The sequence below is a fragment of the Mesoplodon mirus genome (genome assembly GCF_964341445.2).
Source record: "Mesoplodon mirus genome assembly, chromosome: 5".
Taxonomy (NCBI): Eukaryota; Metazoa; Chordata; class Mammalia; order Artiodactyla; family Ziphiidae; genus Mesoplodon; species Mesoplodon mirus.
Genome location: NC_138980.1, coordinates 133,437,895 through 133,463,164, shown reverse-complemented (window position 1 = coordinate 133,463,164; position 25,270 = coordinate 133,437,895). Strand labels below are relative to the sequence as shown.

Here is a 25,270-nt window from a genome sequence, read left to right as displayed (position 1 = left end):
TCTATGTTGGATTTTTGTTTGGATACCAAACACTGTAAATTTCATGTTGTGGAGTGTTATACTTTGTTTTATTCCTTTAAAGGCTTTTGTATTTTGTTCTGCCTAATACTTGTTTTTAGATAATTTTGATAATTTAGAAGCTTATTTTTAGGTTCTTTAGGGCAGGTTTAGAGTAGTCCTTATTCTAAGGCTAATTTAGTCCCACTTTTATGAAATGACCCTTTGGGTCACTACTGAATGCTTCATTATTTAATGAGTCCTTTAGCATCAGGCTGGTTGGAACATAATGTTTCCTGGCCCTGTGTGAGCTCTTGGAATTATTTGGCTTATAGCCTCTCTAATTGTTCTTTCCTCTGTACAGGTGTTCTTAGCACAGTCTCCTGGAGTTTTGCTCTAAGCATGACCATATTGGACTTTGATCAAAGACTCAAGGGGAAACCATATACAAATTTCTGGAACTTTAAAAAAAAATCTCTCTTGGGTACTGTGTCCTGCAGATTTTAGTTTGCCTTAAGCTCCAAAAAATCTGATTCTTGTTTCCTCAAGTCAGAAAGTTGACCAGACTCTGTCGAGGTTCCTTCTTCATGTGTACTGTACTCTGTTAATTGCCACCAGGAAGAAAGTCTGGATGACTATAGGCTCAATTAATTTATTTCTCTCAGAAGTCAGTATTTTACTGCCTGTTGTCCCACTGTTTGAAAATAGTTGTTTGTTACATTTTGTCCAGTTTCCTAGTTGTTTGTGGTAGGAAGTTAGTTCTGAACTCCTATTCCTTCATGGCCCTAAGTGGAATTCCAAAAGTCATTGTTATCTTTTTTCTCCTGTTTGTAAGATACCTAGTTTTTCTTGATGCATTCTTTTGTCACTGAATTTCAGCAATTTTATTAAGAGCCATGGTTTCCTTTGTGTTTACACTGTTTGAGGATCCCTGAGCTTCTTGAATCTATAGGCCTTTGGAAAATTTGGCCATGATTTATTCTATTGTCCCGTCTATTCTCCATTTACATGTATGTTAGACTATTTGATGTTTCCCAAAAGTCACTGAGATGTTGCTTATTGTTTTCCACATTTTTTTTCTTTCTATGCTTGGTTTTTTCATTATTTTTTATTTTATATGTTCAGGTTTTCTTCTGCAGTATCTAATTTGCTGTTAAGTGAAATTTTTAATTTCAGAAAAGTTTCTTCTCTAGATATATCATTCATTAGGTATTAAGACAATTTATCTTTTCATTATACTCATGTTTTTCTTTTAATACTTGAAAATATTTGTCATAGCTGGTTTAATGTCTGTTTATGCAATTATATCCACTTTTTGGGGGGTATATTTCTATTGATCAATTTTTCTCCTGGTTGTGGGTCACATGTTTTGGATTTTTTTTTTTTTTTTTGGTACATATCTAGTAGTTTTTCTTGTAGGTTGGACATTTAGATTTAACATTATTGAGTGTCTGGATATTATTGTCTTCCTTTAAAGGGTGTTTTAGCGAGCATATAAGTTATTTGTGATTGAACTTCATTCTTTGGAGGCTTATTTTTAAGCTTTATTAGAGTTGCATTTTAGTACCCTTTACTCTTGGGCTAATTTAGCCCTACTTTTAAGGCAGAACTCTTCTGGAATCTCTCCTAAAGACCCCATAAGTTCATTGAGATCTTTCTACTCTGGGTGCTTGGAACTTGAACATCTTCCCAGCCTTGCTGTGAGCCCTGTGTGAATAGTTGTTTGCAGCTCACTAGAAGATGTCTTTTCCTTAGTAAGTTTTCTTTATCTGGTTCTCTGATATCTCACCCTACATATGTCCATATTGGTATTCAACCAAAAATTTAGAGGAATCACTATACAGATTTCTGGAACTTTTTTTCTATTTATAGGCCTCTCCTTGCCAGTACAGTGTCTTGCAAATTCTAGCTATTTAGCCTCTACAGACTCTGAGCTCCATCTTAAATCATCAAGGCTGCTGTACACTAATTGGGTTCCTCCTCCCTATACCAAGGTTCTGAAAGTTCCCCCAGGCAGAAATCCAGGGTTATTTTTAGGCTTACCTCATTTATTTTCCTTCTCTGAGGGATCACAGTCCTGTGCTTTCTTTTGTCTAATGTCTTAAAATAATACTTTAATATATGTTGCCTAGTTTTATCAGTTTTAATAGTGAGAGCATGTCTAATACCACTTACTCCAGTATTTCCAGAACTAGAAGTAATCAATGTATTTTATTTTTATTTACATCAATTTTTAAATAAATATTTTATTATATAAGTGTAATTTAATATATTCTTCTATTAAAACAATTATGGAAAAGTTAGTTTCCTTTTAGTAACTTTCCTAATCTTAGGCTTCTTTCATTCTTAAAATCTAGCCAGTGATATCAACTTGGTACACAGCCTGTAAGGTACCTTTTCTATCCATTTATATACATATGTTTCCATAGAAAAGTTGTAATATTGGTTTTCATTAGGTTGTATATGCTTTTAGTATCGTAATTCCAAGTATATTTAGTTCTCTTTCACTTGATTTAAAAAAAAACAGTGTGTGTTAGAGGTGTACCTTATTATTAAAACAAATCTATTTCATATTCTTTATATGTTGATATAGTTAATATAGTAAATAATGTAATATTTTTATATGGTAATATTTTCAGCAAGAATAGAGATTGGTCCTCAGTAGCTCATCTTCTAGACATATTGCAAATGCTTTCCATTTTTTTCCAGGCCTTTCCGCCATATTTTCAGAAATGTTGCCCTATTTCTCTCTGCCCCAAGTGCTCCTCTTGCCTGGAGATAGACAGACTTCATTCACATCCACCCCAAATAGTTGCCCAGGGCCCTTTTTTGCTTCTATTTTCCACAACTTTGGCATGGGCCATTCTTTGTGTTGTTCTCATCTGTTATGTACTTGAATACAGTATGCTGTTGTTTCCCTTATTAATCTCTCAGAGGTTCCTTACAATTTTTGGTCCATTGAAACCTCCCCACCCATATTTTCTCATTCATCTATTGATTCCTTTTTTTGAAAAATCTTTTGCAGGTTCTGTGGTTTGATAGAGAGTATAGGCTGGAATATGTACTCACTTTGCTATCTTGAAACCAAGAATTACATTTCTCTCTGCCTGAATTTTCGCTGTATCATTTTATCATAATCTAGAATAAGATTAAACCTTTGTATGTTTGCCTAACACTCTTGTGAATAGCCATGTATTAGGGAGCAGTAAGATGTTTGAGCTAGAAAGTATTCCTAGCATCTCCTCTTCTGTTCCTAACTTTACTTCTGTTCAGTAATATCCTCTTCATATTGCCCTGCACTTTTCTGGCCCTCACTATTCTTGTATTGACATGGGAAGTTCCATTTGTTAACCAGAATTGAAGTTTAGGCATCATGAATAAAACTGTAAAGTTTCTCTTCGGGCAACTATAAACCCTTCCCAACAGATTTTCTATTTTCCATTGAAATATTTTCAACCCATGTTGCAGATTTTTAAAACATTAGAATTGGAAATTTTTAAACCTTTTAACAGAAGTTTTATTTCATCATTATAATCTTGAATTTGGTTTAGCACTAATTATTATTTTGACATATAAAATACTGCTGTATACAATATACAAAATAATGAAACGTGATCTAACCTATAACAGTAGCTCAAGTCCCTTCCACTTTTAATTTATATTTTGATTTTTTGGGCTCCTGACCAAAGTTAGATTAACATGACTTCTTTATAGATCTTTCCAATATGTAAATAAATTACGCTGAAACTTTTTGTCTACACTGGGCAACAATTTAGTACCTTAAGATCTACTGATGGAGGAGAAAAATGATGTAAGGTCCAGAGGAACCATCTTGGGATATTAAACAAAAATTCTGGGTGATCCTGGCTCTAAGTCACAATCTAATGTAGATTATTCAGTGAAAATTTCTTAAAGAGATTCAGTCCTTTTTCATTCATAGCACTGTGAATACAAACTTCTAAGTCATGCTTAATAATTTCCTTGTTTGTTACTTTGTTATAACCTGATTATAGTAACTAGTAGTGCAACCACTTTGGAAATATAAAAGAGAACTATTCTTTGTCAACTTGCAGAGCTACTTCTGTTTAAAATCTGATCCTGGGAAAGGATATATGGACAGGAGCCTACCCTTGTGCTGTTCTTGTCAATCAACGCTTTCTGTCATTTCACAGAATGAAATTCTGTAGACCCAGAAGGGACCTGAGCAGTTATGTAGCAGTGTTTTACAGGAAAAGAAACTGAGAGCCAGAGAGGTAAAGCAGCTGTCCTATGGTCACAGAGGTAGTAAAGAACCACATATCTTCACCCTGGACTGCCCTGAATTTTTTTGACATGTTGAGAAGTCATCGTGTCTCAACTATATATCACATTTATTTCTACAAACCTACTTCAAAAGGCTAAAATTGTCTCTTTTTGAATTTTTTGTTGTACTTACACAGCTGAAATTTAGTCAGAGCCTATCTAGCTCCCTGTACAATTATTCCTCTTCTCCCATTCTCTTAAACTTTTCTGGAGCATCTTGATAGAGAATACAGCAACTCCTTTATTCTGTCATTAGAGTCCAGACAGAATCAGAGATTGAAGGCTGGGGGAAGTTGTCATGAATGGTAGTATTTTTACTCACACACAGAAAAAATAGGGCACCAGATTTGTCCATTCAGTAACTTTCTGCTCAATTTTAAATTTAATTTGATGAACTCAATGAAATGCAGGAATCTTTTTTTTTTTTTTTTTTTTTTTGGTCAATTTAAACGTGGCTATTCCCTGAAAAAAAAAAAAACCTTTTCTTTCTGTGTTTGTCTTTGGCAATGGGAGTAAGGAGAGAAGGGCAGTATGTATTTCCTTCCTATCTAAAATTGAAAGTATTTTTTTGTGTTTTACTCAAATATGAATTTTGTGTAATAAATTCTGAACTAGTCATGACTAATATTATGCATTTTGATATAACAGGATAGACATGATTCAGCTGATGATCAAAATATTTGTCATGTGTGGCATATGGATATAGAAGCCCTTCCAGAATGGATACACTGCCTAATACAAAAAGTAAGTTCCATTGTTTCTGAGTAAAATTAGGAATATACTACCTTCAGAAAGTTTTTGCCCTCATTTTAGAGCTATTTTTCTTGGATGCGTTGTTTCAAGAGACATGAAAGGGTGTGTAACTTGATTACGCTTACTGGTTTCTTCATTATTACTGGAGTGCTCTGAGTACTTTTATACCTCAGACTTTGCACTTGGTATTTCCCCTTCCTTGACTTCTCTTCCCAAAGCTACTCACCTGTTTCTTCATTTCCTTAGGTCTTTATTCTCAGTGAGGCATTGCCTGGCCAATCTATCAAGTGCCTCTCCCCACTATTACCACTCTCAACACTTCCTTTCTCCCTTCTCTACTTTATATACCTATCTATGTTTTACACACACATTATAAGTGATATATAGAACTTTAAATATGCTTAAGTATATATGACATATATAAATTATTATACACATTCATACGCATATCCACATATGCATATATATACACACACACAAAGGGCTTACTGATCTTGTTAGTTACCTAGCTCCTCTACTAGAATATAAACTCCATGAAGTCAGAAGTTTTTATATTTTGTTCATTATGTACTATATCCCCAGCACCTAGAACAGTACCTATTGAGTGAATGAAATATCCTATGTGTCTCATTACACAAATGTAAAATAAACTGGAAAATTAATGACTCTTATTGGCACAATCAGTATCAAAAAAACACACTTTTAAGGATCCTTAATGAAATATTATAAGTAGGAATTCATCTTGTCAGTGTGGCATCATTATTTCTCATAATTCAAAACAGCTAAGTATTAGAAAAGTATAAGTAATATGATTTTTGGAACAATATAGTTGCCTTTCTCCACTGACTAGCTTACTTTTTTTGTTAAAGAATAACATTAGCTAGATATCCCTTGCATCCATTCTCACGTCGTAATGATTTCCTGGGAAAATGCCAGTGCACTGCTTATTAGTGTCCTGAACTTTAGAAAATGTATTAGTACACTGTAGATGTCCTACTATCTCTGTTGAAAAGATAGCTTTAAGTTAGTTCATTATTAATTTGTAATCTGAGTATAGAAAATGAAGTAACTGATGTATGCAACCAATATCTTTTGGTTGTATGTAAAAAGGCAGGAAGAGCTTTATTCTGTTGGTTGGGTAAAGTTCCCTCCCACAGTGCTTGGTATGCAAGAAGTGTATCAAAACAGACACTTTTCTGTGAGATTTTACTTGCAAATTAAGCTCTGTAGACTGATTTGCTTCCTGGTTCCATAGTGTATTTTTCTTTTCATTAGTTCACACTGTATCCATATTCAGCCTATTGTTTAAGAGACTCTTTTAGAATTCTTAGGAGTATTGTTTAGATGGGTGTGATGTGCAATATGTTATCATTCTAGACCTTTGGAGCTTCTTATCTCTATTGGAAGGTTTGTTTCCATCTAGTAGACTGTTCTGTCTACTAATCAGAAAACAGAATGCTGGCCTTTTCTGTGGCATAGAAAACTTTCATGTGGTCGGCTTTAAAAAACAAACAAACAAACAATAAAACCACAAACAGAAAAACAGCTCACATTCTCTTTGGTTACTTTACAAAGAAAGAATTGTTTTTATTTTTCTTTATTACCTGTAGGCCCAGTGGACAGTTGGAAAACTGAATTGCCCTTTCTGTGGGGCCCGTTTAGGGGGCTTTAATTTTGTCAGCACTCCAAAATGTTCCTGTGGCCAGCTTGCAGCTGTACATCTGTCCAAAAGCCGGACCGATTATCAGCCAACACGGTCAGGCCGACTAATGAGACCCTCGCTGAAATACTTGTCACATCCTAGAGTTCAGTCAGGTTGTGACAAGGAGACTCTGCTGAGAGGTGACGCCTCCAAAAACAGAAGTCACAGGCTTTTAAACATGGCCCAAAATAATAATCGTCCTGGAAGATTAACAGAAGCACTCTGCCTGGAGGTACGGTCAACATATTTCAAGATGAAGAACGAAAAACTGCTCTTCAAAGCATCAGATCCAAAATATCATCTTTTTGTTCCACAGCTTGTGACCGGCAGATGCACTACGAGAGCTTTTCATAGAAAATCACATAGCTTGGATTTGGACATCAATGAGAAACTGACTTTATTACCCACTTTATATGAAATCCATAGTAAGACTACTGTGTATCCCAGGCTAAATGAAACGCAGCCTATTGACCTTTCGGGCTTGCCTTTAGAATCGAGTAAAAATAACTGTTCCTTTCAGATTTCATCCAGTTTTGATCCTAATATGCTGCTGCAAAGATTTTCAGTGACTCCCCGTGAGACCCAGACACAAAGAGGAGGAGAATTTCAGTGTGGTCTAGAAGCTTCTGCAGTGTACTCTGGCCATGCTAGTCCTAACAATCTGACTTTCCTGATGGACCTGCCCTCAGCTGGCAGGAGCACACTGGAGGCCCCAGACCAGGAAGAGCACCTCTCTCCTCTGGACTTCCTGCACTCAGGCAGTTTTTCATTGGGTGCCATTAATCAAAGGCTCAGTAAGAGAGAAAAGAGCAAGCTGAAGAATCTGAGACGGAAACAACGAAGGCATGAAAGATGGCTGCAGAAGCAGGTAATTTTTAAAAGAGTTTACTAAAAATTCTGTATTATAAATGTCAGGCTTTGGGGAGAGGAGCTAACTTTGAATTACCTATATTATAAAAACTTGACTTGAGTGATTTTTGAAATGACATTTCTCCCAACTGAACTTAATGATCATGTAGCTCTATTATAACTGACATGTATAACCATGTCTCTGTGCTTACACGTGTACAGAAAATGCCCTTTTGTGAAGTTTTTCCCAATTTTGCTAATATTTTATAGGAACATTCATCTCATGATATTGAGACTAGGTTGTCATACACATTTTAAATATATTCATGTTAGGATTGTTTTGCAGTGCTGGTTTTTCAGGTTAAATTGAAACAAAAATGTTTCTCTAAGTAAATCCAATGTAGTGACAAATTCATTCACTTTCATTACATTTAGTTTAAATGGATATTTTCAAGGAGCCCCGTTTAATTATGTGCCCACATGAGCCAGATATGGTTAACTGTGCTAAATTGTGAAAATTATCTAAAGGATAATTGACCCTTACTGTAAGTTTATAGGAGAGGGTGTTTCTCTGTGGTTTGAACTCCTATACCTATAATGATACGTTCAGGGGTGGGGTGTGTGAAGGAAACCAATATTAGGCACTGAGGAAACCAATTAAAACCAGTGGATGAGGTGCTTATGAAAATTTAGAAGTTTGAGGACTGGCTTATTTCTGTATAAACTATTTTTGAAAATTGCCTTCATTATTTGGTCATAATAGATAGCAGTCCTTATTAATTAGTATATTGAATATTAACAGTGTCCTCAGAGCTAAAATACAGAAAACTACAACTTTACATAATAGTTCATTCTTAGTTAACCAAACTCATTATTGTTTATGATTCTAGTCATGGACTGAATAAAATAAAATTACTGCATTAAGTGCCTCAATCATGTTAGGTATTTTTCATCTTTTTGTTAGATAGTATAAGTAATTGTTTTTATATTTTTGACTGGTTTCTGACAAAAGCATTTCAATTTGGTTTCTTTGCAAGTGATGGTGTAATGTGACATCAAAGCGTATACTGTAGGATGTAAAAAAGAATATGTTTTAGCACCATTATAATATACCTTATAGTTTAACTTATCAAAGCTGTAAAATTCAAACATTTTATTGAAAATTTGACTTAAACCTAGATAAATTGGAGATGATCATATGTTATGTTAAGTGAACAGAACAAATACCTTAAAAACAATGTGGAGGGTTCTAAAATAATTCTCTTAACAAATAGAGATTTCAAAGAAGTATGAAAATTATACTTGTTCTGTGCTGTAAATATGCAAATAAGATTTTTACAGTTTTCAAAATGTGTATAATTCTTAGGCTAGGTACTTCTGAAAACCTCAGTTATATTTTTAATCACTTTCTAGCATAGGAACACTCTTTTTCACATAGTTTAAAACAAAGTAAGACCAAAATTAATGGTCCTTTTTTTTTGATAAGGTTGCTTTTATTCATTCACACACATGTGATTTAACCAATCTGCTTAGCTAATTGATCGAAGTGAATGAGTCTTAGACCTGTGACAGATCAGTACAGGAATGATATGGTGGGATCCTAATAGGTTTGGTTGATTGCACAGGAGCTACAGGCAAACAAATGCCCAATGTGTCCTTAGCAAAGAAAATCTAAAAACAGGTAGCAGCATAGAAATGACATGAATTCACAGTGTGAGTACACACTGTGGTTTGAGTCAGAAGGAAGAGGAATTTTTAATAGTTTTACTAATTCAAGGAAAAGGATAAATCCTAGGAAGAGTTGATATTCGAGAAAAATTAATGGCTTAGCTATTCAGCTCGTTTAATGTTTAATAAAGATTAGTTGATTCTAAAACAGATATCAGATATCTGTTTTGTATATCGTGCCTTTGGGTAATGACTTCAAAACAGATCCTTTTTTAATGAGAAAGATATGCATACAAGATATAAAGAAAAAGTTACCTATTATTAATGGTAATCTTTTTAAAGTTTAAAATAATTGGTTGGAGTATCTAGATTTCTGACTTTCATTTGACATGTTAAATTTTTTTGTGTGTAAACTAGACATCTTTCTGTGGCAGACACCATGACAGAAAATGTTAATGATGCTACAAAAAGTTACTTAAATTTTTGAAGCTTAGGGATGTAAATGAGATTATTGTTAAAGCAGAAACTACAGCCAGTTTTCAGTGTTTTCGTTCAGCAAATATTAATTGAGCATCTACTCTGGGGAAAGAGTGCTGAGCAAACCCTTTTTTTATTCAACACAGTCTTTTTGGTTTTGGTTTTCTTTTTTTAATTATCATGCAATAAAGTTGATTTATTCTTGTCATACAGCTCTATGATTTAAATATATGTATAGATTCATATAACAACCACCACAATGGGGGTCCAGAACAGTTCCATCAGCCCCACCCCAAATTTCCCTCTGCCTTTATAATTGTGCCATGATTATATCTTTATAATCACACCCTTGTCCCATCCCTAATTCCTGAAGACCACTGATCTGTTCTCCATTACTTTAGTTTGTCTTTTTGATAATGTTATAAAATAATGTAATGTTATAAAATTAGAACATATAGTATATAATGTTTTGAGACTGGCTTCTTTTACTCAGCATAATTACCTGTGAGATTCATCCAAGTTGTTGCATATATCTCTAGTTTGTTATTTTTATTCCTTAATAGTATTCCATTGTATGAATGAACCACAGTTTATCCATTTACTTATTGAACAGAGGTAGGTTATTCCAGGTTTTGACAGTTTTGAATAGAGCTGTTATAAACATTCATGTACAGGTTTTTGTGTGAACCTAAGCTTTCATTTCTCTAGGGTAAATGTCCAGGAGTGGGATTGCTGGATCATATGGTAAGTAACTGTCAAATTGTTTTTCTGAATGGCTGTACTATTTTGCATTCCAAGCAGCAATGTATGAGAGTTCCTTTTGCAGTGTATCCGCACGAACACCTGGTACTCTTAAAATTTTGACATTAATAGATACATAGTGGTATCACATTCTGGTTTTAGTTTGCATTTCCCTAATGACATTTCCCTAATGATGTTCGCCATTTTTCAAGTGCTTATTTTCCCATTTATATATATTGTTTAGTGAAGTATCTTCAAATCTTTTAGTCATTTTCTTAATTGGGTTGTGTTCTGTGTGTTGAATTTTGAAAGTTCTTTATATACTTTGGATGTAAGTCCTTCATTGAGTATGTGATTTGTAAAGATTTTCTCCCAGTCTGTAGCTTGTACTTTTATTCTCTCAGAAAACATTTTTTTCCTATAGAAGAAACATATTTAATTTTGATGAAGTCCAGTTTCTCAAATTTATTTTTAATGGATCGTGCTTTTGGTGTCCTATCTAAGAACTCTGCTGAACCCTAGGTTATGAAGATTTTCTCCTTTGGTTTCTTATAAAAGTTATGCAGCTTTAAGTTTTATATTGAGAATTATGACTCATTTTGAGTTTTTTTTTAATAAGGTGTGCGATTTAGGTTGAGGTCCCTTGTTTTGCATAGAGATGCTTGATTGTTCCAGAACTATTTGTTGAAAACACTGTCCTTTCTCCATTGAAATGCTTTTTCAGCTTTGTCAGAGATCAACTGGCTCTATATGTGTGGTCTTTCTCTGGACTCTCTATTCTGTTCAGTTTATTTTTGTGTCTCTCCCTTTGCCAATACACCTCTTTCTTGTTTATTGTAGCTTTATACTAAGTCATTAAAATAGGGTACTGTGATTCCTCCAACTTTATTTTTCGTTTTCAAAATTGTTTTATTGTAGTTCCTTTGCCTTTCCATATAAATTTGGAATCAACATTTTTATCTTTACAAAAAATAGGTCAACTTGGGGAGAACCAAAATCTTTACTGTGTTTATTTTTCCAGTCCATGAACATGATATGTCTCTCCTTTTATTTAGGTCTTTGATTTCTTTCATCAGTATTTTGCAGTTTGCAGCATTCAGAACGTGTGCATATACTGTTAGATTTATACCTAAGTATTTACTTTTTGTGTTATTGTTAATTAAAAAAATTGTTTTGATTTATAATTGTATTTCGCTAGTTTACAGAAACATAATTAATTTTGTTTTGACTTTATGTCTTGTGCTGTTGATATTACAGATCTTTGACATCTCTTGTCAGGTTTATCCCTAAGTATTTATATTTGTATACTGTTGGTAAATGGTATTATTTTATTAAATCTTAATTTCCATTTGTTCATGAATAATATATAGAAATACAGTTGATTTTTGGTGTTAATCTTATATTTTACAACCTTTCTAATTTTACCTATCAGGAATAGCAGGAGTTTTGTAGATTTCACTGGGTTTTCTACTTAGGTGATCATGTCTGCAAATAAAAAGTCTTACTTCTTCCTTTCCAATTTGATTATTTCTTTTTGTGTGTTATTGAGTGAGCTAGAACATCTAGTACGGTGTTGAGTAGAAGTGATGAGAGCAGGTATCCTTGTCTTTTTCCTGATGTTAGGAAGAAAGCACTCAGTCTTTCACCATTAAGTATTATGTTAGGTATGGGTTTTAGGTAGATGCCCTTTATCAGGTTGAGGAAGTTTTCTTCTATTCCTAGTTTGCTGAAAGTTTTATCATGAGTGGATGTTGAATTTTGTCAAATTCTTTTTCTGTATCAATTGATATGATTATGTGTTTTTAATGTGAATATTAAGTGATTATCAAATATTGAGCCAGTGTTTCATTCCCACAGTAAATATTTTGTTATATTGTATTTTTCTTTCTGTATATTGCTGGATACTACTTGCCAATATTTTTTGAGTTTTTTTAGTTTCTTTGTTTTTTTGCCTCTGTACATGAAGGATATTATCCTGATGCTTACTCTATTTTTGTACAGTCTTTTTCTGATTTGATATCATGGTAGTGCTGACTTTATAAAATGAATTAAGAATTGTTCTTTCCTGTTGTGTTTTATGGAAAATATTGTGAAGAATTAATATTACTTTTTCTTAAATATTTGGTAAGGAAACTACCTGGGCCTGGAGGTTTTGGGGGTGGGGGTGGGTGAAGGAGGTGAATTTAACTATAAATTCAGTTTCTTTAATGTTTATAGGACAATTCAGGTTATCTGTTTCATATTGGATAATTTTGGTAGTTGTTTACAATGAATTATCTAAGTTGTTGAAAATGTGTGTGTAGAATGTTCATAGTATTCCCTTATTATCCCTTTACTGTCTGTTGGGTCTGTAATGATATCCCCTTTTCAATCCTGATAATAGCAATTTGTGTCTCGTCTCTCCTTCTCTCCCAACCCCCCTTGCTTTTAGTTTTGCTAGAGGTTTATCAATTTTACTGATCTTTTCAAAGAACCAGCTTTTGATTTCAATTATATTTTTCTCTTATGTTTTGTTTTCAAAGTCATTGATTTCTGGTCTTACTTTTATTACTGACGTCCTTTTGCTTGCTTTGACTTTATTTTCCTCTCTCTTATAAAATATTTTTTATGGGAGAAACTTAAGTTTTCGATTGGAAATCCTTTTTTATCTCATCTAAGCATTTGTTGCTATAAATTTCCCTTTAGTTACTGCATGAGCTACAACCCATGACTTTTATGTTGTGTTTTTAATTCAGTTCAAACTGTTTCTAATTTCCTTTGAGACTTTTGTTGGCCCACGTAATTTGTCTAAGTGGCTAGTATAATCATGTAAAGACTGAAATGTTAGCATTCTGAGGAAATTTTAAAACTTCATCCTGTGGAAGAATATTTCTTCCTCTGGATTGAGAGAATGTAAAGCTGCCACTAGTATAGCTGTATAATATTTTAAAATAATTCTGTTTAAACATTTTGTTTGTTCTGCTGTGTTGACATTTCTTAACCTTGAGCTTAGTTAATACGAATAAAAGAAAATGTCTCTTTAAAACCCACAGGAAACTATTGTGAAAAGAGTTTACCTTACATTTCTGTGGCATGTGCATGAAAATATAAAATAATTGACCAAGTATCATGGTTTTTAATAAATCAATGAACCATCTACAATGATTATATTACATTGTTTTGAGTTAACTAAATGAGTTAAGACTACTTGTATTATTACGAGGGTGTGATTTAGGCACTGGGGAGAATAGAGGTCAATAAATTATATTAAAGACCTACTCACTTGTGTTTACCTAGAGAAGATATGCATTTTCCACAAAGGCATTAAGTTTCATTTTCCTGGATTTGCACATAGGGATAATTTTTCACAGATTTTGAAGGAGTCCACTTAATCTTTTATCACTTGATTCATCAAGTTGAAATCATACACAAATCATATTCTAAATATATTTTTGGTTATCTTTTTAAAATAAAATTTTTGTGCTTCTGAATCATAATAGTAATTCACGTATTGAACAGTTATTCCCCATTTGTTCTGTTTCTAAAGAAGAAAATTAATGGTTTATTGAAATAAAAAGCTTCAGTAATGAAGCTTCAGTAATGAAAATAACTAAAATTTTAATTAGATGACACATTTTACTATAATTTTCCATTGTGTGTGTATATATATATATATATACACACACACAAACACCCACCACACACAATTCATTATCTGTTCACCTCTTGATGGACACTTAGGTTGCTTTCATATCTTGGCTGTAGTATATATGCTGCTGTGAAGATTGGGGTGTGTGTATATTTTTGAATTAGCGTTTTTGTTTTCTTCATATATGTACCCAAGAATGGAATTGCTGGTTCATATGGTAATTTTATTTTTAGTTCTTTGAGAAACCTCCATACTGTTTTCCATGGTGCCTGCACCAATTTTCATTCCCAGCAGCAGTGCACTGAGGGTTCCCTTTAATCCACATCCTTGCTAACATGTGTTATTTATGGTCTTTTTGATGATAGCCATTCTGACAGGTGTGAGGTGATACCTCATTGTGGTTTTGATTTGTCTGATGATTAGCAATGTTGAGCATCTTTTCATGTGCCTGTTAGCCATCTGTATATCTTCTTTGGAAAAATGTCTATTCAGGTCTTCTGCCCATTTTTTGATTGGGTAATTTGGTTTTTAGATATTGAGTTACATGAGTTGTTTATATATTTTGGATATTAACCCCTTATTGGTCATATCATTTGCAAATATTTTTTTCCTATTCAGTAGATTGTCTTTTCTTTTTTTTTTTTTTTGATGGTTTCTTTTTCTGTGCAAAAGCTTTTAAGTTTAATTAGGTCCTGTTTATTTTTGCTTTTATTTCTTTTGCCTTAGGAGACTGATGCCTCAGAATGTTACAATTTGTGTCAAAGAGTATTCTGCCTATGTTCTTTTCTAGGAGTTTTGTAGTTTAAGGTCATACATTTAGGCCTTTAATCTATTTTGAGTTTAATTTTGTATATGGTGTGAGAAAATGTTCTAATTTCATTCTTTTACATGGATTGGTCCAGTTTTCCAAGCACCACTTATTGAAGAGACTGTCTTTTCTCTATTGTATATTCTTGCATCCTTTGTGTTAGAGTAATTGACCTTAGGTGCCTGGGTTTATTTCTGGGCTCTTTATTGTGTTCTGTTGATCTATATGTCTTTTTTTGTGTCAGTACCATTCTGTTTTGATTACTGTAACTTTGTAGTATTGTCTGAAATCAGCTTTGCTCTTTTTTTTCTCAAGATTGCTCTGACAATTTGAGGTCTTTTGAGGTTCCATGTAAATTTTAGGATTACTTGTTCTAGTTTTGTGAAAAATGTCATGGGTGTTTTGTTAGGGATTGCATTAAATCAGTAGATTGCCTTGGGTAGTGTGGTAATTTTAATAATATTATTTCTTCCAATCCATGAACATGGGATCTTTCCATTTATTTGTATCATCTTCAGTTTCTTTCTTCAGTGTTGCATGGTTTTCAGACTACAGGTCTTTTACCTCTTTGTTTAACTTTATTCCTAGGAATTTTACTCTTTTTTTTTTTTTTTTTTTTTTTTTTTTTCCGTACGCGGGCCTCTCACCGTTGTGGCCTCTCCCGTTGCGGAGCACAGGCTCCGGACGCGCAGGCCCAGCGGCCATGGCTCACGGGCCCAGCCGCTCCGCGGATATGGGATCCTCCCAGACCGGGGCACGAACCCGTATCCCCTGCATCGGCAGGCGGACTCTCAACCACTGCGCCACCAGGGAGGCCCTGGAATTTTACTCTTTTTGATGAAAATTTAAATAGAATTGTTTTCTTGCTTTCTCTCTATAGTTCATTATTTGTGTATAGAAAAGAACAGATTTCTATATATTAATCTTGTATTCTACAACTTTACTGAATTCATTTATTAGTTCCTGTAGTTTTTGATGGAGACATTAGGATTTTCTGTATATACTACCATGTGATCTGCAAATAGTGACAGATTTACTTCTTCCCTTCTAATTTGGATGCCTTTTCTTTTCTTTTTTTTTTTTTTTTCCTTGCCTGATTGCTATGGCTAGAATGTCCAATACTATGTTAAAAAGGAGCAGTGAGAGTGAGCATCCTTGTCTTGTTCCTGATTTTAGAAGAAAAGCTTTTAGCTTTTTACTATTGAATATGATGTTAGCTGTGGGTTTGTAATAAACGGCCTTTATTATGTTGAGATATGTGCCCTATATACCTACTTTGATGAGAGTTTTTATCATGAATGGATGTTGTCAAATGCTTTTTCTGCATTTATTGAGATGATTGTGTGACTTTTATCCTTCATTTTGTTAATGTGGTGTGTCACATTGACTGATTTCTGGGTATTGAACCATCCTTGCCCTCCTGGAATAAATCCCACTTGATCATGGTTTTTAATCCTTTTTATGTATCATTGAATTTGGTTTATCAGTATTTTGTTGAAGATTTTACAACTGTATTCATTAGAGATAAAGGCCTCTAATTTTGTTTTTTTGTAGATTTTTTGTCTGGTTTTGATATCAGGGTAATTATGGCCTTATAGAATGAATTTGGGAGTGTTCCCTCCTCTTCAGTTTTTTTGGAATAGTTTGAGAAAGATAGGGATTAGCTCTTACTTATATGTTTGCTAGAATTCCCCTGTAAAGCTATCTGGTTCTAGATGTTTGTTTGCTGGAAGTTGGTTTTTTTTTTTAATTACAAGTTCAGTTCCACTACTAGTGATTGGTCTGTTCTGATTGTCTGTTTCTTCTTGATTCAGTCTTTGAAGGTTGCATGTTTCTAGAAACTTGTCCATTTCTTCTAGGTTTTCCAGTTTGTTGGCATATAGCTGTTTGTAGTATTCTCTTATGATTTTTTGTGTCTCTGTCATATTGGATGTTATTTGTCCTTTTTCATGTCCTATTTTGTTTATTTGGGTCTTCTCTTTTATTGTTGTTGATGAGACTGTCTAAACGCTTATCAACTTTATGTTTTCAAAATAAACAGCTCTTGGTTTCATTGATTTTTCTTCTTTTTTGTCTCTATTTTATTTATATCCTTGCTAATCTCTGTTATTTCCTTCTTTCTGGTGATTTTATACTTTGCTTATACTTCTTTTTCTAATTACTTTAGATGGTAGGTTAGGTTGTTTAATTGAAATTTTTCTCATTTCTTGAAATAGACCTATATCACTATAAGCTTCCCTCTTAGAACTGCTTTTGCTGCATGCCATGGATTTTGGAAGGTTGCGTTTGTTTTTTTTTTTCATTTGTCTCAAGGTATTTACTGATTTTCTCTTTGATTTATCATTGACCCTTTTTTTTTTTAAGTAGCATTTTGTTTAGTCTCCATGTATTTTTGTGTTTTTACCATTTTTCTTCCTGCAGTTAATTTCTGGTTTCATTCTGTGTTGCCAGAAAAAATACTTGGTATAATTTATATCCTCTTAAATTTGTTGAGACTTCTTTGTGGCCAAGCATGTGATATATCCTGGAGAATGTTCCATTTGCACTTGAAAAGAATGTCTTTTCTGCTGTTATTGGTTGAAATGTCCTATAGATATCTATTAAGCTCAACTGGTCTAATGTGTCTTTTAGGACTACTTTTCCCGTATTGCTTTTCTGTCTGAATGATCTCTCCAATTATGTAAGTGGGTGGTTAAAGTCTCCTACTATTACTGTATTATTGTGAGTTTCTCTCTTTATGTCCGTTAATGTTTGCTTTATATATGTAGATGCTCCTATTTTAGGTATGTATATGTTAGTGAGTTTTATATACAGTTCTTGTATTAATTACTTTATCATTATATAAAGCCCTTCTTTTTGTTATAGACTTTGTTTTGACTGTCTACTTTGTCTCATATGAGTATTGCTACCCCAGCATTCTTGTTGCTATTTACATGAAATATCTTTTTCCTGACTCTCACTTTCAGACTATATGTGTGTTTAGCTCTGAAGTGAGTCTCTTGTAGTCAGCAGATAGATGGCTCTTGTTATTTTTAGCCAGTCAGCCCTCTCTGTGTCTTCTATTTTTTTTTCTTCTTTTTTTTTTTTTTTTTTTTTTTGCGGTACATGGGCCTCCCACTGTTGCAGCCCCTCCGGTTGCGGAGCACAGGCTCTGGACGCACAGGCTCAGTGGCCATGGCTCACGGGCCCAGCTGCTCCACGGCATGTGGGATCATCCTGTACCAGGGAATGAACCCGCACCCCCCGCATCGGCAGGCGGACTCCCAACCACTACGCCACCAGGGAAGCCCCTCTCTGTGTCTTTTGATTGGAGCATTTAGTCCACTGACATTTACAGTGATTTTTAATATGTAGGTACTTACTACCATTTTGTTACTTGTCTTCTGGTAGTTTTTGTAGTTCTTCTCTGTTCTTCTTTTAGTCTCTTCCCTTGTGGTTTAATTATTTTTTAGTGGTATGCTTATGTTCCTTTCTATCTGTTTTTTGTGTTTTTATTGTAGGTTTTTGATCTGTGGTTATCTTGGGGTTCATATGTGTTGACTAATATTTATATTTATTTTTCAAAAACTGGTTGAAATTTAAGGTAAAACACATTCTAAAAGGTCTACATTTTTCACATTGTGTTTTTTTTTTTTTTTTTTTTTTTCTTTTTGCGGTATGCGGGCCTCTCACTGTTGTGGCCTCTCCCGTTGCGGAGCACAGGCTCCGGATGCGCAGGCCCAGCATCCATGGCTCACGGGCCCAGCCGCTCTGCGGCATATGGGATCCTCCCAGACCGGGGCACGAACCCGTATCCCCTGCATCGGCAGGCGGACTCTCAACCACTGCGCCACCAGGGAGGCCCTGTGTTTTTTTTTTTTAACATTTTTATTGGAGTATAATTGCTTTACAATGCTGTGTTGGTTTCTTCTTTATAACAAAGTGAATCAGTTATACGTATACATATGTCCCCATATCTCTTCCCTCTTGCATCTCCCACCCTCCTTATCCCACCCCTCTGGGTGGTCATAAAGCACCAAGCTGATTCCCTGTGCTATGTGGCTGCTTCCCACCAGCTATCTATTTTACGTTTGTTAGTGTATCTATGTCCATGCCACTCTCTCAATTTGTCCCATCTTACCATTCCCCCTCCCCATATCCTCAAGTCCCTTCTCTAGTAAGTCTGCATCTTTATTGCCGTCTTGCCCCTAGGTTCTTCTGACCATTTTTTTTTTCTTTTCTTTAGATTGCATATATATGTGTTAGCTTACGTTATTTGTTTTTCTCTTTCTGACTTACTTCATTCTGTATGACACACTCTAGGTCCATCCACCTCACTACAAATAACTCAGTTTCGTTTCTTTTTATGGCTGAGTAATATTCCATTGTATATATGTGCCACATCTTCTTTATCCATTCATCTGTTGATGGACACTTAGGTCGCTTCCATGTCCTGGCTATTATAAATAGAGCTGATATGAACATTCTGTTACATGACTCTTTTTGAATTATGGTATTCTCAGGGTATATGCCCAGTAGTGGGATTGCTGGGTCGTATGGTAGTTCTATTTTTAGTTTTTTAAGGAACCTCCATACTGTTCTCCATAGTGGCTGTATCAATTTGCATTCCCACCAACAGTGCAAGAGTGTTCCCGTTTCTGCACACCCTCTCCAGCATTTATTGTTTCTAGATGTTTTGATGTTGACCATTCTGACCAGTGTGAGATGATATCTTATTGTAGTTTTGATTTTCATTTCTCTAATGATTAATGATGTTGAGCATTCTTTCATGTGTTTGTTGGCAATCTGTATATCTTCTTTGGAGAAATGTCTATTTAGGTCGTCTATTTAGGTCTTCTGCCCATTTTTGGATTGGGTTTTTTGTTTTATTGTTGTTGAGCTGCATGAGCTGCTTGTAAATTTTGGAGATTAATCCTTTGTCAATTGCTTCATTTGCAAATATTTTCTCCCATTCTGAGGGTTGTCTTTTGTACTTGTTTATGGTTTCCTTTGCTGTGCAAAAGCTTTGAAGTTTCATTAGGTCTCATTTGTTTATTTTTGTTTTTATTTCCATTTCTCTAGGAGGTGGGTCAAAAAGTATCTTGCTCTGATTTATGTCATAGAGTGTTCTGCCTATGTTTTCCTCTAAGAGTTTGAAAGTATCTGGCCTTACATGCAGATCTTTAATCCATTTTGAGTTTATTTTTGTGTATGCTGTTAAGGATTGTTCTAATTTCATTCTTTTACATGTAGCTGTCCAGTTTTCCCAGCACCACGTATTGAATAGGCTGTCTTTTCTCCACTGTATATACTTTGCCTCCTTTATCAAAGATAAGGTGACCATAGGTGCACGGTTTTATCTCTGGGCTTTCTATCCGTTCCACTGATCTATATTTCAGTTTTTGTGCCAGTTCCATACTGTCTTGATTACTGTAGCTTTGTAGTATAGTCTGAAGTCACGGAGCCTTATTCCTCCAGCTCTGTTTTTCTTTCCCAAGATTGCTTTGGCTATTCAGGGGTCTTTTGTGTTTCCATACAAATTGTGAAGTTTTTTATTTTTGTTCTGTGAAAAATGCCAGTTGTAGTCTGTTAGGGATTGCATTGAACCTATAGATTGCTTTGAGTAGTATAGTCATTTTCACAATGTTAATTCTTCCAATCCAAGAACATGGTATATCTCTCCATCTGTTGGTATCATCTTTAATTTCTTTCATCAGTGTCTTATAATTTTCTACATACAGGTCTTTTGTCTCCTTAGGTAGGTTTATTCCTAGATATTTTATTCTTTTTGTTGCAATGGTAAATGGGAGTGTTTCCTTAATTTCACTTTCAGATGTTTCATCATTAGTGTATAGGAATGTAAGAAATTTCTGTGCATTAATTTTGTATCCTGCAAATTTACCAAATTCATTGATTAGCTGTCGTAGTTTTCTGGTAACATCTTTAGGATTCTCTATGTATAGTATCATGTCATCCGCAAACAGTGACAGCTTTACTTCTTCTTTTCCAATTTTGATTCCTTTTATTTCTTTTTCTTCTCTCATTGCTGTGGCTAAAACTTCAAAACTATGTTGAATAATAGTGGTGAGAGTGGACAGCCTTGTCTTGTTCCTGATCTTAGTGGAAATGGTTTCAGTTTTTCACCATTCAGGATGATGCTGGCTGTGGGTTTGTCATATATGGCCTTTATTATGTTGAGGAAAGTTCCCTCTATGCCTACTTGCTGGAGGGTTTTTATCATAAATGGGTATTGAATTTTGTGAAAGCTTTCTCTGCACCTCTTGAGATGATCATATGGTTTTTCTCCTTCAGTTTGTTAATATGGTGTATCACGTTGATTGATTTGCCTATATTGAAGAATCCTTGCATTCCTGGGAAAAGCCCCACTTGATCATAATGTATGATCCTTTTAATGTGCTGTTGGATTCTGTTTGCTAGTATTTTGTTGAGGATTTTTGCATCTATATTCATCAGTGATATTGGCCTGCAGTTTTTCTTCCTTTGTGACATCTTTGTCTGGTTTTGATATCAGGGTGATGGTGGCCTCATAGAATGAGTTTGGGAGTGTTCCTCCCTCTGCTATATTTTAGAAGAGTATGAGAAGGAGAGGTGTTAGCTCTTCTCTAAATATTTGATAGAATTCGCCTATGAAGCCATCTGGTCCTGGTCTTTTGTTTGTTGGAAGATTTTTAATCACAGTTTCAATTTCAGTGCTTGTGATTGGTCTGTTTATATTTTCTGTTTCTTCCTGGTTCAGTCTCGGATGGTTGTACATTTCTAAGAATTTGTGCATTTCTTCCAGGTTGTCCATTTTATTGACATATAGTTGCTTGTAGTAATCTCTCATGAACCTTTTTATTACTGCAGTGTCAGTTGTTACTTCTCCTTTTTCATTTATAATTCTATTGATTTGAGTCTTCTCCCTTTTCTTCTTGATAAGTCTGGCTAATGGTTTACCAATTTTGTTTATGTTCTCAAGGAACCAGCTTTTTGTTTTATTGATCTTTGCTATCATTTCCTTCATTTCTTTTTCATTTATTTCAGATCTGATCTTTATGATTTCTTCCCTTCTGCTAACTTTGGGGTTTTCTTGTTCTTCTCTCTCCTGTTGCTTTAGGTGTAAGGGTAGGTTGTTTATTTGATATGTTTCTTGTTTCTTGAGTTAGGATTGTATTGCTATAAACTTCACTCTTAAAACTGCTTTTGCTGCATCCAATAGGTTTTGGGTTGTGTTTTCATTGTCATTTGTTTCTAGGTATTTTTTGATTTCTTCAGTGATCTCTGGTTATTAATTAGTGTGTTGTTTAGCATCCATTTGTTTGTATTTCTTACAGATTTTTTCTGTAATTCATATCTAGTCTCGTAACGTTGTGGTCAGAAAAGATACTTGATACAATTTCAATTTTCTTAAATTTACAAAGGCTTCATTTGTGACCCAACATATTATCTATCCTGGAGAATATTCCATGAGCACTTGAGAAAAATGTGTATTCTGTTGTTTTTGGATGGAATGTCCTATAAATATCAATTAAGTCCATCTTGTTTAATGTATCATTTAAAACTTGTTTCCTTATTCATTTTCATTCTGGATGATCTGTCCATTGGTGAAAGTGGGGTGTTAAAGTCCCCTACTATGATTGTGTTACTGTCGATTTCCCCTTTTATGACTGTTAGTATTTGCCTTATGTATTGAGGTGTTCCTATGTTGGGTGCATAAATATTGACAATTGTTATATTTTCTTCTTGGATTGATCCCTTGATCATTATGTAGTGTCCTTGTTTGTCTGTTGTAATAGTCTTTCTTTTAAAATCTATTTTGTCTGATGTGAGAATTGCTACTCCATCTTTCTTTTGATTTCCATTTGCATGGAATATCTTTTTCCATCCCCTCACTTTCAGCCTGTATGTGTCCCTAGGTCTGAAGTGGGTTTCTTGTAGACAGCATATATATGGGTCTTGTTTTTGTATCCATTCAGCCAGTCTTTGTCTTTTGGTTGGCGCATTTAATCCATTTACATTTAAAGTAATTATTGGTATGTATGTTCCTATTACCATTTTCTTAATTGTTTTGGGTTTATTATTGTAGGTCTTTTCGTTCTCTTGTGTTTCCTGCCTGGGGAAGTTCCTGTAGCATTAGTTGTAAAGCTGATTTGTTTGTGCTGAATTCTCTTAGCTTTTGCTTGTTTGTAAAGCTTTTAATTTTTCCATCAAATCTGAATGAGATCCTACTGGGTAGAGTAATCTTGGTTGTAGGTTTTTAGGCTTCATCACTTTAAATATGTCCTGCCACTCCCTTCTGACTTGGACAGTTTCTGCTGAATTATCAGCTGTTAACCTTATGAAGATTCCCTTATTTTTTGTTTTTCCCTTGCTGCTTTTAATATTTGTTCTTCTTATTTAATTTTTGATAGTTTGATTAATATGTTTCTTGGCATGTTTCTCCTTGGATTTATCCTGTATAGGACTCTGTGCTTCCTGGACTTGATTAACTGTTTCCTTTCCCATATTGGGGAAGTTTTCAACTATAATGTTTTCAAATTTTTTCTCAGTCCTTTTCTTTTTCTCTTCTTCTTCTGGGACCCCTATAATTCGAATGTTGGTGCATTTAATGTTGTCCCAGAGGTCTCTGAAACTGTCCTAAATTATTTTCATTCTTTGTTCTCTATGCTGCTCTGCAGTAGTTATTTCCACTATTTTATCTTCCAGGTCACATATCCGTTCCTCTTTTTCAGTTATTCTGCTATTGATGCTGTCTAGAGAATTTTTAATTTCATTTATTGTGTTGTTCATCATTGTTTGTTTGATTTAGTTCTTCTTGGTCCTTGTTGAACGTTTACCATTCTGTTTCCAAGATTTTCGATCATTTTTAGTATTATTATTCTGAATTCTTTTACAGGTAGACTGCCTATTTCCTCTTCATTTGTTAGGTCTGGTTTGTTTTTGCCTTGCTCCTTCATCTGCTGTGTGTTTCTCTGTCTTCTCATTTTGCTTAACTTACTGTGTTTGGGGTCTCCTTTTCACAGGCTGCAGGTTCATTGTTTCTGGTGTTTTTGATGTCTGTCCCCAGTGGCTAAGGTTGGTTCAGTGGGTTGTGTAGGCTTCCTGGTGGAGGGGACAAGTGCCTCTTTTCTGGTGGGTGAGGCTGGATCTTTTCTTTCTGGTGGGCAGGTCCACTTCTGGTGGTGTGTTGTCAGGTGTCTGTAGCCTTATTATGATTTTAGGCTGCCTCTGTACTAATGGATGGGGTTGTGTTTGCATCTTGATAGTTGTTTGGCATAGTTTGTCCTGCACTGTAGCTTGCTAGTCATTGAGTGGAGCTGGGTCTTTGCGATGAGATGGAGATCTCTGGGAGATTTTCATCATTTGATATAACGTGGAGCTGGGAGGTCTCTTTTGGACCAGTGTCCTGAAGTTGGCTCTCCCGCCTCAGTGGCATAGCCATGACGCCTGGCTGGAGCACCAAGAGCCTGTCCTCCAATGGCTCAGAATAAAAGGGAGAAAAAAAAAAAAGGAAGGAAGAAGAAGGTAAAATAAAATAACGTTATTAAAGTAAGAAATAAAAAATAATTATTAAGGAAAAAAACTTTTTTTAATAATAAAAAAATAAAAATAAAAAAATGGAGAGACAGAACCCTAGGACAAATGGTAAAAGCAAAGCTATACAGACAGAATCACACACAGAAGCATACACATACTCACAAAAAGAGAAAAAGGAAAAAATATATATATTGTTGCTCCCGAAGTCCACCTCATCAAATTGGGATGATTTGTTGTCTATTCAGGTATTCCACAGATGCAGGGTACATCAAGTTGATTGTGGAGATTTAATCCGCTGCTCCTGAGGCTGCTGGGAGAAATTTCCCTTTCTCTTCTTTGTTCGCAGAGCTCCAGGGGTTCAGCTTTGGATTTGGACCTGCCTCTGCGTGTAGGTTGCCTGAGGGCATCTGTTCTTTGCTCAGACAGGATGGGGTTAAAGGAGCAGCTGTTTCAGGGGTTCTGGCTCACTCAGGCTGGGGGAGGGAGGGGTACCGATGCGGGGAGAGCCTGCGACAGTAGAGGCTGGCATGACGTTGCACCAGCCTGAGGCGTGCCATGCATTCTCCTGGGGAAGTTGTCCCTGGATCTTGGGACCGTGGCAGTGGCGGGCTGCACAGGCTCCCGGGAGGTGTGGATAGTGACCTGTGCTTGCACACAGGCTTCTTGGTGGTGGCAGAAGAAGCCTTAGTGTCTCATGTCCGTCTCTGGGGTCCTCGCTGATAGCCGCGGCTTGTGCCCGTCTCTGGAGCTCCTTTAAACAGGGCTCTGAATCCTCTCTCCTCACGCACCAGGAAACAAAGTGGGAAGAAAAAGTCTCTTGTTTCTTCGG

The 25,270-nt window shown here is 35.1% G+C and overlaps 1 protein-coding gene across 2 annotated transcripts in view; it reads left to right on the top strand.

The window, feature by feature from the left end:
* RNF180 (ring finger protein 180) overlaps positions 1-25,270 on the top strand; it is a 273,564-nt gene that overhangs the window by 49,318 nt on the left and 198,976 nt on the right. Inside the window, exons 3-5 of one of the 2 annotated variants that reach the window (XM_082624142.1) lie at positions 4,948-5,043; positions 6,663-7,622; positions 10,457-10,492. In XM_082624142.1, coding sequence (XP_082480268.1) covers positions 4,948-5,043; positions 6,663-7,622; positions 10,457-10,492 — 1,092 coding nt within the window. The remainder of the gene's footprint in view (positions 1-4,947; positions 5,044-6,662; positions 7,623-10,456; positions 10,493-25,270) is intronic. The other variant, XM_082624143.1, reaches the window with a different exon arrangement.